This window comes from Dendropsophus ebraccatus, chromosome 3, assembly GCF_027789765.1.
Source record: "Dendropsophus ebraccatus isolate aDenEbr1 chromosome 3, aDenEbr1.pat, whole genome shotgun sequence".
Taxonomy (NCBI): Eukaryota; Metazoa; Chordata; class Amphibia; order Anura; family Hylidae; genus Dendropsophus; species Dendropsophus ebraccatus.
In genome coordinates, this window is record NC_091456.1 from 18190884 (window position 1) to 18205686 (window position 14803).

At 45.1% G+C, this 14803-nt stretch overlaps 1 protein-coding gene across 4 annotated transcripts; it reads left to right on the forward strand.

Moving 5' to 3' along the window:
- The first annotated feature begins 6002 nt into the window (after positions 1 to 6002).
- On the forward strand, positions 6003 to 14276 carry PUS1 (pseudouridine synthase 1). 4 transcript variants are annotated; one of them, XM_069964028.1, is made up of 6 exons: positions 6003 to 6089; positions 8207 to 8489; positions 9554 to 9691; positions 9790 to 9892; positions 11898 to 12583; positions 13799 to 14276. In XM_069964028.1, exons 2-6 carry the CDS (start codon positions 8271 to 8273, stop codon positions 13841 to 13843), a joined length of 1191 nt encoding a protein of 396 aa, XP_069820129.1. In that variant the 5' UTR covers positions 6003 to 6089; positions 8207 to 8270; the 3' UTR covers positions 13844 to 14276. The 4 variants fall into 4 exon arrangements, with proteins under 4 accessions (XP_069820129.1, XP_069820128.1, XP_069820130.1 ...); XM_069964027.1 differs by having other exon boundaries at positions 6006 to 6100; XM_069964029.1 differs by having other exon boundaries at positions 6018 to 6100; positions 8251 to 8489.
- The last annotated feature ends 527 nt before the right edge of the window (positions 14277 to 14803 follow it).

Sequence of the window (14803 nt, forward strand, 5' to 3'; positions counted from 1 at the left end):
ATCTCAAGCCTTCCAGTACTTATCAGCTGCTGTATGCCCAACAGGAAGTTGTATTATTTCCAGTCTGGAGAGCAGGAGGGGTTTTCTATGGGGATTTGCTCCTGCTTTGGACAGTTCCTGACATGGACAGAGGAGGCAACAGAGAGCACTGGGTCAGACAGGAAAGAAAACACTACTTCCTGCTGGACATACAGCAGCTAATAAGTACTGGAAGACTTAAGATTTTTTAATAGAAGTGAATTACAAATCTCTGGCACTTTATGTCACCAGTTGATTTGAAAGAAAAAAATTTTGGGTGGACTACCCCTTTAAAGTTTTGCCTGTCATTGACTGTAACAAACAGGACTTGAGTGATGTATGTTCTTCATGATGTACCACCCAGGTGACAGATCCATGTGGCTAACAGTCCTGTCTCCTTGCTCTCATCTTTGCACTTTAGGTCCAATGAACGGCCCTTTCTGCATTCAGATTATTGATATTTCAGCATTATTATGTCTCATTATTATGTCTTCAGGTTCTGTTGCACCATAGTCCTATGGTGGACTCCTTGTTCTGTGTTTAGGGCTTAATATTCTACTCTAACAAATCTTAAAATCATGTTTTGTCTCTGTATCTTGGGAGTCAAAGAATTGGGTCTTGCAACAGGTTCTTTAGATATTAAAAAATAGAGGATTTTAGGAATAAATTCCTTGATGGCGTAGTTAGGCCCACCTCTAACCGCTATATACATTAGGCCCCCATATAGTAGTTAGGCCTATCTCTTGCCATATAGTATGAGACCACCTCTGTGCCCTCATGAAAAAAAAAACTGTCACACTGCTCCCCCATGGCTCCTACCATCTCTCTACTCCTCATCTGTGTCCTCATATAGTAGTTAGGCTCCTTTTTCTCATTTTGTATTAGGTCCCCTCTGACCCTCATCACACTGCTCCCCAACTGCTCCTCTCAGCTCTCCACATCTCCCAGCTTTCCGTGTGCATCTTAAAGAGGTACTCCAACATCAGTTAAAAAAAAAAAAAAAAAACATGCTGCTCAATTATGTTGGAGCATTTGCTGCATTCACTCCCTGTCTGCTTTTTCTTTAGCATTACTCAACACAAGGCAACATGCTGAAACTGTCCCAATGTATATGTTTCTGTGTACTATATATGACAAGGAGATGGTGATTTTGGCTGTAGGGTCTGGTTAGAGATAGTGACATCACTCAGGGGGTGAGGGGTCTCAAAGACAAAATGCAGAGGATGAACTGTTGTCTATGAAGAAGAGAAGTAGGAACCGGGAAGCTGTAGACAATACTTATTTTGTAGTCCTTCTATTTTCAACTTCCTGTCAGGGGTAAATCATATGAAACCACGCTAAAGCCAATACTATTAGTGATAACACTATATTAGTAAGTTATATATTTTGGGGCGGTAGTTTTATTTATATACCTGATAGCGGATACCGGACTACCCCTTTAAAGCACACATACAGTTGAAATCTGTGCTCGCCCAGGGACCCGGAACATGAGTCCTGGTTCTCTAGGTGGGCCCTGCCTTCATCTGTAGTCCACAACTGCGATTATCATGTGGCTGCAGCCCTAACATCTTATAGGGGAACATTACAAGGGGCATATGTCCTTGGGCCACTCTTTTTTTATTAAAGGGATTTGCTGATTAAAACCTACTTGTAAACTAGTCTTACCTCTGTGCCCCCCTCCAGATCACCACTGGCTCCTTTGCTGGAGTGCGGCATGTGACCTGCGGCTCTATTCATTCTCTATGGAGCCGCCGGAAAGAGCCGAGTGCTGCACTTTTTTTTTTTTTTAAATCAATGTTCGAGTGCTGTACTTGACTCTCTCTCCGGAAGCTTCACAGAGAATAAACAGATGTGCCAACCTGTGTCGCCATTGAAAACAAAGGAGCCAGAGGCCAATATGGAGATTGCTAGGGGCACGGAGGTCGGACCTGTTGCAATCACTTACTGATAGGGGACGAGTGGAGTGTGGATTTTCTATTGTTTCTGTTGACTTCCTCTGAATATCTATACACTGCTCTCCAAACTGAATGGTGCCAAATAGAAATGAATGGACACAGCGCTCAGCCGAGCACTGCCGCCTAATTATTCTACCACAGCAGGTTTAAAACATCTAGGTTATGTACCCTGAGTTTTGCCCACAGCTAAAACAAGATCCAGATGAAAACCTGTGAAATGTACGCACACACTTTTTGAGCATGCTTACCCCAGGGCCGTTTTAATACATTGGTGGGCCCAGTGCACAGCCCTCAAGAGTGGGCCCCCCCTTCCCTTTCAGCACATTGTATAATGTACTGAATTTGCCCCCACACTGTATCAAGAGCCCCAATACATACAGTAGTTACCTTATAACACTATTTCCACCATACAGTGATTACATATTACATAAAAACTGCACTAAACAAAACAGAAAGATATCACCAATGATACCATTACATAATACCGCCACACCATGACCCCTAACACTACAACCCTATAACAGAGTGCAGTTACATCCAGTGACTCACCGGGGGCGTCTTCTCCGATCAGAGTCTGTCACCTTTTCTTTTTGTCTCTATCCAGCCTGGGCCACCTTGAAGTCTTCTCCTGGCTGTGAATCTTCTCTCCAGAATCTGCCAGACAAATATTTTAGGCTCCAACACATACAGTAGTTAGGTCCCTTGTACCCCTATACAGTAGTTACACCCCTCTGTGCCTCCATAGTTTTAAGGTGTCCCTGTAGTATATAGACCCTCATGTGCTCCTCCAGTTATATACAGCCCTCCTGTGTGCTCCCCCATTAGTATATAGCCCCCCTGTGCACTCTCCCCAGTAGTATATAGCCCCCCTGTGCTCTCCCACAATAGTATATAGCCCCCCTGTGCTCTCCCACAATAGTATATAGCCCCCCTATGCTCTCCCACAATAGTATATAGCCCCCCTGTGCTCTCCAACAATAGTATATAGCCCCCCTGTGCTCTCCCACAATAGTATATAGCCCCCCTGTGCTCTCCCACAATATTATATAGCCCCGCTGTGCTCGCCCCCCAATAGTATATAGCCCCCCCTGTGCTCTCCCCAATAGTATATAGCCCCCCTGTGCTCTCCCCCATAGTATATAGCTCCCCTGTGCTCCCCCATAGTATATAGCCCCCTGTGCTCCCCCATAGTATATAGCCCCCTGTGCTCCCCAGTAGTATATAGCTCCCCTGTGCTCCCCCATAGTATATAGCTCCCCTGTGCTCCCCCATAGTATATAGCTCCCCTGTGCTCCCCGATAGTATATACCCTCTGTGCTCCCCCATAGTATATAGCTCCCCTGTGCTCCCCCATAGTATATAGCCCCCTGTGCTCCCCAGTAGTATATAGCTCCCCTGTGCTCCCCCATAGTATATAGCTCCCCTGTGCTCCCCCATAGTATATAGCCCCCTGTGCTCCCCCATAGTATATAGCCCCCTGTGCTCCCCCATAGTATATAGCTCCCCTGTGTTCCCCCATAGTATATAGCTCCCCTGTGCTCCCCCTCCCATATAACATTGAAAAAAAACAAACACTGTTACTCACCTAGGTCCACGCGTTCCTCTTCTCTTGCCTCTTGTGGCCGCACTTCCTGCGGTCACAAGAGGCTGCACTCCCCTTACCCTCGGGCCGACGCTCCAGTGACGTCGGGCGCTAGAGGGAGAGTGCGGCCTCTTGTGATCGCAGGAAGTGCGACCACAAGAGTGACTGACAGGGAGGGAGCCAATGGCTCTCTCTCTGTCAGTATCGCTGCTGCTGAAGCGCCGCAGCGGACGGGCAGGGGCAGCGGCGGATGGGGGGGCCCTGCAGGGGGCGCCATGGAGGGGTAAGTAGATTACCCATCCATGGTGCTCCCCCCTGACAGGCTGGTGGCCGAAACCCTGTGCCACTGCACTGGTCGCACATAGCAACAGCCGGCCTGCTCGGGGGGGCCCCTTTAACCAGTGGGCCCGGTGCACGTGCACCATGTGCCCTCTGGTTAAAGCGGCCCTGGCTTACCCCAAAGACCCAGCTTTACCCAGTGAAGTAATGTGAAAGTCCAACGCAAATAGAGATTTATCAGGCTGTCTTGTAGTAAGATTCCATAGAAACCATGGACAGTTCAGCTTTAAAGGGTTATCCAGCGTTGAAAAATGGTATATATTGCTGCACTCTTGGTAAACATATTATGCTAACCTCTCCACGTTCCCCCGGTGTCCCGATGTGGCCTCTCCCGTATCCCACAATGACTGCAGCTCTGCTACTTCCGAGACACACCCGTCTCGAGAATAACAGCCTGCTCAGCCAATCACTGGCTGGGACGCTGTTCCGTCTTAGCCAGTGATTGGCCGAGCAGGCTGTCACTCTCCAGAGAAGTTTGGGGACACGGGAGGGACAGCACTGGAACACTGGGGAGTGTGGAGATATAAGCAAAACAGGGTGTCAATATATAAAAAACTAAATAACCCCCTTTAAAGGGAAACTGACAGCATATATGTATATACAGTGGTACCTTGATTTAAGAGCTCTCAGTTTTTCAAAATTGTGACTTGGTTTAACGGCTCCCTGTACTGGGTTGGAGGGGAGTGGGGGAGGGGCATGGTCTGCATAGCGGGGTCTACAGCCCTGTACTCTGACCCAGGAAGTCTCCCTCACCTTCCAAATCATAGTAGATCCACTTCAGGCTGGGGCTTACATCAGGGACAGCACTGTGGAGGTCATCTCTTCATAGCTGTAACCCCTCTCTCCCTGGACAGAGAGTGCTGCATGTATGTGCCCACATCTGCCCTGCTCATTCCTTCATGCTCCCTGCAGTCTCTGTCAGCCCTTGTGTTCCCCATCCTCTCCATTACTGTACAGTAACTTATAATATGACATATCCAGCATTTTCTGAATGTTTGTTTCATCTGTTTTACATGTTATTCAGAATAATAAATCATTATTTTGGGGTGTGGAACTAATTGTCTGCATATCAGTGATATCTTATGGGAAACCTTGCTTTGGTTTAAGAGTGGATTTGGATTACAAGCACGGCCCCGGAACGAATTATGCTCGTAATACAAGGCAAGACTGTACCAGTTCTGCCAGTTCCTAGTCACCTAAGCAAGCATTCCATAGTTAACGTTATCTTGGTTGTCTGATCTGACATGTTTGTAAAAAAAAACAAACAAATCTTTAATTCCTGGTGACAGTGACCCAGAGGCCGGTCTGTGCCACCATTTGCGCCTGCCCCACTCTTGGATTTGCATCTTAGTGTGATTTCAACATAGCCGAAACTAAGCCAGCCGAAGGTGGGAGCCCCATAATGATGGAGCTCTGGTCCAAGAGCAGGGTAGGCGCAAATGGTGTCACAGACCCGCCTCTGTGACACTGTCACTGGGAATTGAAAGGGGTTATGCAGTGTGAGTAAAACATGGCCTCTTTCTTCCCGAAACAACACGACTCCATGTACGTCAATGGAAAACTGGAGACGAGAGGGGTGCTGTTTCTGGAAGAAAGTGGCCATATTTTTCTAAAGCTGGATAGCCCATTTAATATAAAAACAACCAAGATAAAGGTACTCAAGTAGCGTTGTGCGAACATCCGAAAATTGTCCAGGTTCAGCCATGTCGGATGTTCACATAACACTATGGCAGCTCAGACCCCTGCATATCCATCCTGTCAGTTTCCCTTTCATTGTACCAGAGCAATATAAGAAATGAAAGCAGAGATGGGGTTGGTTGCACCTTTACATTTCCCCCATAGACTATACATAGCTTTCAGACCTCTAAAGGGAGGAGAAATATTTACTTCAAACTTTATGTATTCTCAATATAACAAAAAAACATCAATAAAATGTGTAAATGTTTTAACTACTGTTTAGTCTGGGGCATGAGAGGCGCACTACAGTAGACGGACCAGCAGGGGGAGCTCTTACATTGTGACAAGCAGTTCCGTGAAGACCATAGAGGAAATCTCACTCCGGTCACGCCGCGCTGCTGCTAATGCTGGAGAATTTTGACCCTCACCGGCTGCTGTAGTTCTCAGGGCTGGAGACAAGCAGTCTTCCCCACGTGTTGAAGCCGGATACAGAGCACAAGCCGGACGGGTCGGCGCAGGTTAGAGCCAGGTGTATATATATATATAGGGGTGGCAGCTCCCTGCCCAGTCCTGTAGCTGCCCACCCTGTAAGCCTCTGGGATGGCAGCTTTATTCCTAATGGCAGACAGAGAGCCACCATTACCTAAGGCTGTGTAATATGGGGAGTATAAGCTTTCTGCACTGCATATACCACATACTGGGATAGTGACAGCATATACTATAGGGCAGGGCCCCCCAACTGTTGTAGTCCAGGCATGATGAGAGTTGTAGTTGTGCAACAGCTGGAGAACCAAGGTTTCCTACCTCTGCCCTTGGGGGTTTAACAACAGAGGGTCCAGTTCCCCATTCAAGAATAAACCACTTCCTGCAGGACATACAGCAGCTGATTAAAAAAAAAAAATCTCCAGTCATTCAGTACTTATCAGCTGCTGTATGTCCTGCAGGAAGTGGTGTATTCTTTACAGTCTGACACAGCGCTCTCTGCTGCCACCTCTGTCCGTGTCAGGAACTGTGCAGAGCAGCAGCAAATCCCCATAGAAAACCTCTCCTGCTCTCCAGGCTGAAAACAATAAGCCTCTTCCTGCAGGACATACAGCAGCTGATAAGTACTGGAAGACTGGAGATTTTTTTTTTTTAATAGTACTAAATTATTAATCTTTGACACTCTCTGACATCGGTTGATTTGAAAGAAAAAATATTTAATTGACATACCCCTTTAAGCCCTTTAAGGGGAATCTGTTGCCTCCATATTTGCCCCACAAACTGCCCCTAGTATTTTATACATCTGTTGAATTGCATTCTGGCCATATCTTCATATACTGTGTGCGATGCCGCTATCTGCAGGGAAAACAACTATGATCAGCGCTCACGCGGTACACGGATGAGGTTGATCCAGTCCCAGAGGAGGAGACGCATCTGCTTGCAGTTATGATGGTGATGCCCTCTCAGCCTGACATTACTGACATCCCTGGCACTGGAGTCTCTGGTATCACAGGCAGCATTGGTATAAGATACTGGGATGGTTTGTGGTGCAATAAGCAGGTGACAGGTGTCATTAGTTTCATGCTGCCTCACCAGCCTGGATTGGTAGATCACTTTCTGTTTGGGTATAAGGAGAGATCTGCCAGTCAAGTCCAGCAGGGCAGGTAGAATCTACAAGGATCGTGTTAATCAGACAACATGGAAGTGATTCCAGGTATCCTTTAAGAATCATGTTTCTGGTTGCATAGTTAAAGGGGTATTCCACTCAAACATAACGTTTTCTATGTTGCTGCCCATGAAGAGAGTCACAATGATTCTCGTTCGGTCGTTAATCATTAAATGCTATTCAACCGAACGATTATCGCTTAGATTCGAACGACTTAACGATAATCTGAACGATAATCGTCCCATGGAATAGGCCCTTACTCTCCATCTTTCCCCCCCTCTATTCGAGATGAATCATGTAAACAAGTCACTGGCAGGCTTTATTTGCAACTTTGTAGCAACTTTGTAATGCTGGGAGGACTAATCTGAGGTCAAGTTTCTGATGCACTGTGATGAACCCTTCCAGCATTACAAAGTTGCAGATAGGGACTTGTTTACATCAGCCTTCTCAGAAGGGAGGGGGAGACGGAGAGAAAGGCTCACACAGTTTTTTGTGTCTTGAGCAGAAAGCAGCAGCTCAGAGCTGGGGGAAGGAGACTGAATAGATGATAACAAGTATAGAAGCAATTGTTAGTCTCATTATAGGGAGCAGCATGTGAAAATGTTTGAGCGGAATACCCCTTTAATGCACATTGTATACATCATCAATGTCATCAGTAAAGCATCTGTGTTCTATAAGAGTTACCCCTCACATCAGACAGCTGTCATTCCCAACTCCCTCATAGGGCAAAGCCCTCATAGTGGCTGCCAGATATCTCTTGTGCTTCTTATCCCCAGAGTAACAAGCAGACCGCATCAGTCTCATCTGACACATTTTCCTTCTCCATGATTGCAGCTCCTGGGGTTTGTTTTCTCCATTGATCCCAGTGGTGACTGCCCCCACGCTCAACTCACAGATCCAAACCGTGTTTATAGACTGTAACCTGCTGCTCTATTGGTTAAAGATTTAGGATCATCTTGTTACATTGTTACTCTTCATGTCTTACAGGAAGGTTTCCTAAAATACCTATTATACATTTTGCCTGTTTCAAGAGCCCATCTGACCTCTGCTCATGGCTGACCTGTTAACTGAGGCAGCAGAAGAACAAGTAAGCGGCAGGGGAGAGACCAGGAAAGCTGCGTGTCTCCAAGAGGAATCTGAGGCTGTGGAGGAGAACGGACACGATGCAAAGAGGCTTAAAGTGGACCCTGAAGAACAGAACAAAAAGCATCCAAAGAGGAAAGTGGTGCTGCTTATGGCATATTCCGGAAAGGGATACCATGGAATGCAGGTAAATAATCTCATGTATTTAAGTGTAACTCCGGGCGAAAACAAAAAATACAGTGGGGTGAGGGGTCATAGTAATGAATTATACTTGCCAATCCCCGGGCCCCTGCAATGCCGCATCACCGCACCCGGGCCCTGATGGCATCCACCTGCTCTGTCTCCTCCAGTGTCATGACCCGGGTGATGGATGCCCAGCTCAGCCAGTCAGTGATTGGGGTGGGACACGGCTGCAGCCACTGATTGGCTGAGCAGGTACTTTCCCCCGGGCTGTGACATTGCAGGAGGCCAGGTGAAAAAGACATCCGGCAGGGGTCTGGGAGCCTGTTGGTGCTGTATAGGCATGGGGATCGGAATGTATGTATCATTATTATGGACCCTCCACCCCCTGCCCACACTAAATATATATATATATAATTTTTTTATTATTTATTTATTTTTTTTTGCCCGGAGTACCCCTTTAAAGCGGACCTGTCAGTAGCTTTTTGCTGATTAAAGTAAAGGCAGTGCACAATGAGACTCTTGAGTTTTAGCTCTTGTTGCAATCCGTCGCTCCAGCCCTGAGATATAAGCTTTACAAGTTTTGTGCAGAATGGGGGATAAAGCCCACAGGGTGTTTCCCTAGGCTGCAAAAGTCCAGCAACATGTAGTCACTTTAGTCTCCTAACTAAGGCTATGGCTGCACTGCAATTCCTGGCTGCACCGCGTGTCACGTGACTCCATCACTGATACAAGTGGGGTCTATGCTCTCTGCTGCTACCTCTGTCCATGTCAGGAACTGTCCAGAGCAGGAGAGGTTTTATATAGGGATTTTCTATTGCTCTGGAAAGTTCCTGACATGGACAGAGGTGGCAGCAGAGAGCACTGTGTCAGACTGGAAAGAATACACTACCTCCTGCAGGACATACAGCAGCTGATAATTACTGGAAGACTGGAGATTTTTAAACAAAAGTCTATATAACTTTCTGACACTAGTTGATCTGAAAGAAATAAAAATCATCAGAGTTCCCCTTTAATTAATAAAGACATTAAAATTCCTGGATGACTTTTGGCTTTTTTTTTGTTCTGCAGAGAAATGTTGGTTCATCGCAGTATAAAACAATCGAAGACGTACTGGTGCAAGCGCTTGTCCTGGCGGGCTGTATTCCGGAGAACCATGCCGATGACATGAAAAAGATGTCCTTTCAGCGATGTGCACGCACTGATAAGGTGGGCTTCATACGTACTGTATGTCAGATATGGCTGTGTGAAGGAGACATTAGTCATAGAGGGAATGGCCTTTAATATTAGCTACATTTTCATTTCAGGGAGTTTCTGCTGCCGGACAAGTTGTGTCCTTAAAGGTTTGGCTGATCGATAACATAGTGGAAAAAATTAACAGTCACCTGCCTCCCCAAATCCGAATAATAGGTAAGGTCTGCCTATATACTTAGTAGTATGTAAGTCTCTTAGCAGTATATATTTTTGTAGAGCGGCTTCCTGTATTTATTGTATTCTGCCCATTGCAGGGCCGAGGGGGCACAGGGATCCATTCATTCAAATAGGTGATCTGTGCCACAACTATGGACTGCACAGTGGCCCCAACACAGATCTGTAACACCTACCGATGTGTGTATGGGGTCATAGAAATCAATGAGGTCGTATTCTGTCTGCAAATGGGGACAGAATAAATGGATGTATGAAAGAATACACAATTCTGTATTCTTATATTTAAAGCGACTCTGTACCCACAATCTGACCCCCCCCCCCCCCAAACAGCTTGTACCTTTGGGTAGCTGCTTATAATCCAAGATTATCCTGGGGTCCGTTCAGCAGGTGATGCAGTTATTGTGCTAAAAAACAACTTTTAAATTTGCAGCCCTGTGCCCAACGGCCGTGGCCTAGATTGTGTATGCATTAGGCTGGCACACCCTCTCCTTCCCTCCTCTCCACCCTCTTCATCATTAGGAATGCGCCAGGCAGATTTTCTCTTATTCATCACCTGTGTGAGCACAGCACATGGGCTGGATTGTTAATGCACCTGTGCAATGTTCAAACAGGAAAAAATGTTCCAGTGGCATTCCTAATGATGAAGAGGTTGGGGAGGAGGGAAGGAGGGGTGGCGCAAAGTTAGGGCACAGATACTCCAAGCCCCACCTGTTGGGCACAGGGCTGCAAGTTTAAAACTTGTTTTTTTAGGACAATAACTGCATCACCTGCCAAACGAACCCCAGGACAGATCGTGGATTAAAAGCAGCTATCTGATGGTACAAGTGGTTTGGGGGGTCAGATTGTGGGTACAGAGTCGCTTTAAAGCGAATGTACTACTAGGTACATCCCTTTTTTTTGGTTTTTTTTTTTTTACTTAAATAGACCGGCAGTTTTGTCATGCTTCATGCCTGTCCGATGCTCAGTAATAGACCGGCGCCATACACAGGAACTGGGCGGTGGTCCAAAAAAAAGGATTGCGGCACTGGTATGCCTGCGCCGGTCTATTAATGTAAAGAACAAAAAAAGCGATGTACTAGTGGTACATTCGCTTTCAGGTTTTGCTGCATTTCTTTCTTTCTTTACGTATTTATAGCCTAAGGCTGGGTTCACACTACGTTTTTGCAATCTGTTTTTTTTTTTCCCATTGACTTCTATTGTACAAAAAAAAGGTGCTTTTTTTTTTTTTTTTTTTTTTTAAGTGGACACAAAGATGAGGTAGACTGTGTTTTTGTGTCCAGTTTTTGGGGAAAAAAAACTGTTTTTTTTTTTATTTTATTTTTTATAAAAGTGAATGGAAAAACAGATGCATACAAACACATCCATTTTTTTTTTATCTGTTAAAAAAACTGATTGCAAAAACGTAGTGTAACCTTACTAATATGGATAATATGGATTCTGTCCATTGTCTAAATTAAGGGTCCATTTACACAGAAAGATTATCTGACAGACTATCTGCCAAAGATTTGAAGCCAAAGACAGGAATGGATTTGAAAAGATAATCTGTCAGATAATCTTTCTGTGTAAATGGACCCTAATGGCCTTAGATTTGCCATGTGATCAGCATTACCAGGCTTCATCACAGGTGATTTTCCTGCCATAAACGATCAGATGAAGCCTGGTAACGCTAATCACATGGCAAATCCGCTAACAATGTTTGAAGATATGGATGTTAGCTTTAAGGTGCGTTTACACAGCCAGATTTATCTGACAGATTTTAGAAGCCAAAGCCAGGAATGGATTTGAAAAGAAGAGAAATCTCAGTCTTTCCTTTATGACCCGTTCCATGTTAATGGTCTGTTCCTGGCTTTGGCTTAAAAAATCTGTCAGATAAATCTTCCTATCTAAACGCACCATTAGAGTGTTGATGCTCAGACCAAGTATAAATGTCCTCGATCTTATTTTGCTTTCTTTCTTGCATTTAATTGGTTTTATTTTCTCCTCGAAGGACTGAAACGCGTTACAGGACGGTTTAACTCCAAGAACTCCTGTGACGCTCGTACCTATTCCTACACCCTACCTACCTTCGCTTTTGCTGATAAAGACCACGATCTGCAGGATGAAAACTTCCGGCTTGGCCAAGAAACCTTAGATAAAGTCAATGAACTGCTTGCTCTTTACAAAGGAACGCACAATTTCCATAATTTCACGTCACAGAAGGGACCCTGGGACCCCAGTGCTAAGCGTTACATTATGGAGATGTATTGTGAGCCCCCTTTCCTGCAGGGAGGCCTGGAGCTGGCTGTGATTAAGGTGAAAGGTCAGAGTTTCATGATGCATCAGATACGCAAGATGATCGGACTGGTTATTGCCGTAGTGAAAGGGTATGCTCCGCCATCTATAATGCAGCGGAGCTGGGGAGAAGAGAAAGTCGACATACCCAAAGCGCCCGGCCTGGGGCTGGTACTGGAGAGGGTCCACTTTGAGAAGTACAATAGACGTTTTGGGAATGATGGCCTTCATGAGTCTTTGGACTGGGCAGATGAGGAGGAACAAATTGAGACCTTTAAGAAAGCGCATATCTACCCCACAATTATTCAGACTGAAATTGAGGAGAAGTCCATGGCGAGCTGGCTGGATACGTTATCTATTCACGACTATGATGCAACGTCTCAAGAGCAGGTCAATAACAAGGTAATAGTTTGCTCCTATTCATACATCAGCTCATTCACTGGTTTTTAAAAAATGTCCTAAAACGGGTGTGGAACCATGGCTCTCCAGCTGTTGCAAAACTACAACTCCCATCATGCCTGTCCAGCCATGATGGGAGTTGTAGTTTTGCAACAGCTGGAGAGCCAAGGGTTCCTAACCCTGTCCTAAAATCATTATAGGGGTATTCCGCTCAGGTAAAATACATGTTGAATCATCCCCCCTCTTGGAGACTGCTGATTTCTGCTGAAGACACAGAAACCTGTGTGTGAGATTTTCTCTCCCCCCTCCCTTCTAAAATTGGTTGATGTAAACAGTGTCTCTGGCTGGCTATATCTGCTCTCTGTAGTGTCGGGAGGATTAATCAGATTAACCCTCTCAGCATCACAGAGTGCAGAATCGGCCAGGGACGCTGTTTACATCATCCATCTCTGAATAGAGTGAGGGAGAGGGAGACAGAGAGAAAAGCTCTCGCACAGTTTTTTTGTGTCTTCAACAGAAAGCAGCAGCTCGGAACTGGGGAAAGGAGACTAATAAATAATAGATAATAACAAGTATGGAAGGAATTTTTAGTCTCCAGGAGGAGGGTGATTCAATATAGAATAAGTGGATGATTGATAGTGGAATACCCTTTTAAAGGGGTACTCCAGAAAAAAAAATTCAAATCAACTGGTGCCAGAGATTTGTAATTTACTTCTATTAAAAAAATCTCAAGTTTTCCAGTACTTATCAGCTGCTGTATGTCCTGTAAGAAGTGGTGTATTCTTTCCAGTCTGAAGAGCAGGAGAGTTTCTCTATGGGGATTTGCTGCTGCTCTGGACAGTTCCTGACATGGACAGAGGTGGCAGCAGAGAGCACTGTCACCCACTGGAAAGAATACACCACTTCCTGCAGTACATACAGCAGCTGATAAGTACTGGATATTTTTAAATAGAAGTAAATTACAAATCTATATAAACGTTCTGACACCAGTTGATTTGAAAGAATAAAAAATCAACAGAGTACCCCTTTAATGTAAGTGCCTATGAAATTATGCTAGTCTAGTTTTTTTTTAAGAGCTGACGTTTTCTAATCCTACTTTACAATACTAGCCTTGTACTGACCTATGATCATATGAAAATATATGATCACGCTACTGTATAGGAGCATGACCACAGGCTGGAGGCACAATGCATGTATGTAATTTTTTATTTTCAATAGGCGGAAGCAGCGGGGCATAGTGATGATGGCGGAGACTCTGACTGAATGGCGGCCCGTGTTACAACAATCCACAATCTGAAGACGTCTCGCTGGAAGTGCACAATAACACCTCGGCTCTCGCTGTATAAGCCATGCTGCTTTCAGGATGCTGCGGTGATTTGTTCCCCATCTCATCAGGAGGATTCTGGACGTGGAAGCTAAAGGAGTCCGTATCGTCAGTAACACAAACGATATAAATCAGTGTTTTTAAGTTGGACAAGATCTGACTTATTTGCGTATGTAAGGAAACCACTAAGACTTTACCAGGGCAGGATGGACCAATAGTCTGGGCCAAGTAACGGCCTTTTAGAGGCTTTTCTGTGCCTTGGATATTAGTGGTCTCGTAATAAAATATCTTTTCCATCATAGTTTTCTCATTATTTAAGTAAAAACTAAGGGGGAGATTTATCAAACATGGTGTAAAGTGAGACTGGCTCAGTTGCCCCTAGCAACCAATCAGATTCCACCTCTCATTTTTCAAAGAGTCTGTGAGGAATGAAAGGTGGAATCTGATTGGTTGCTAGGGGCAACTGAGACAGTGTCACTTTACACCTTGTTTGATAAATCTCCCCTGAATACTTAGCTCAGGGGTAGGAAACCATGGCTCTCTAGCCGTTGCAAAACTAAAACTCCCATCATGCCTGGACAGCCTTTGGCTGTCCAGGCATGATGGGAGTTGTAGTTTTGCAGCAGCTGGAGAGCCATGGTTTCCTACCTCTGAATGATTGTAAATTCTGGTGCAGCTATTATACCTGCGGAGGACGGCCACGCTGTAACAGTACACACGGACTGCAAACTTGTCAGAGTAGAAGGTTTATCAAATCAAATCCGTTGTTTATTTCTTTTTAATAAACTCCTCATTTTACCATTTGTGATTTGTCTCTGTTATTTGCCTCGTCGTCTTAGAAACTTAACAACACTTAAAAGGGTATTCCCATCTCCTGATGATTCACTGATGAACTCCGA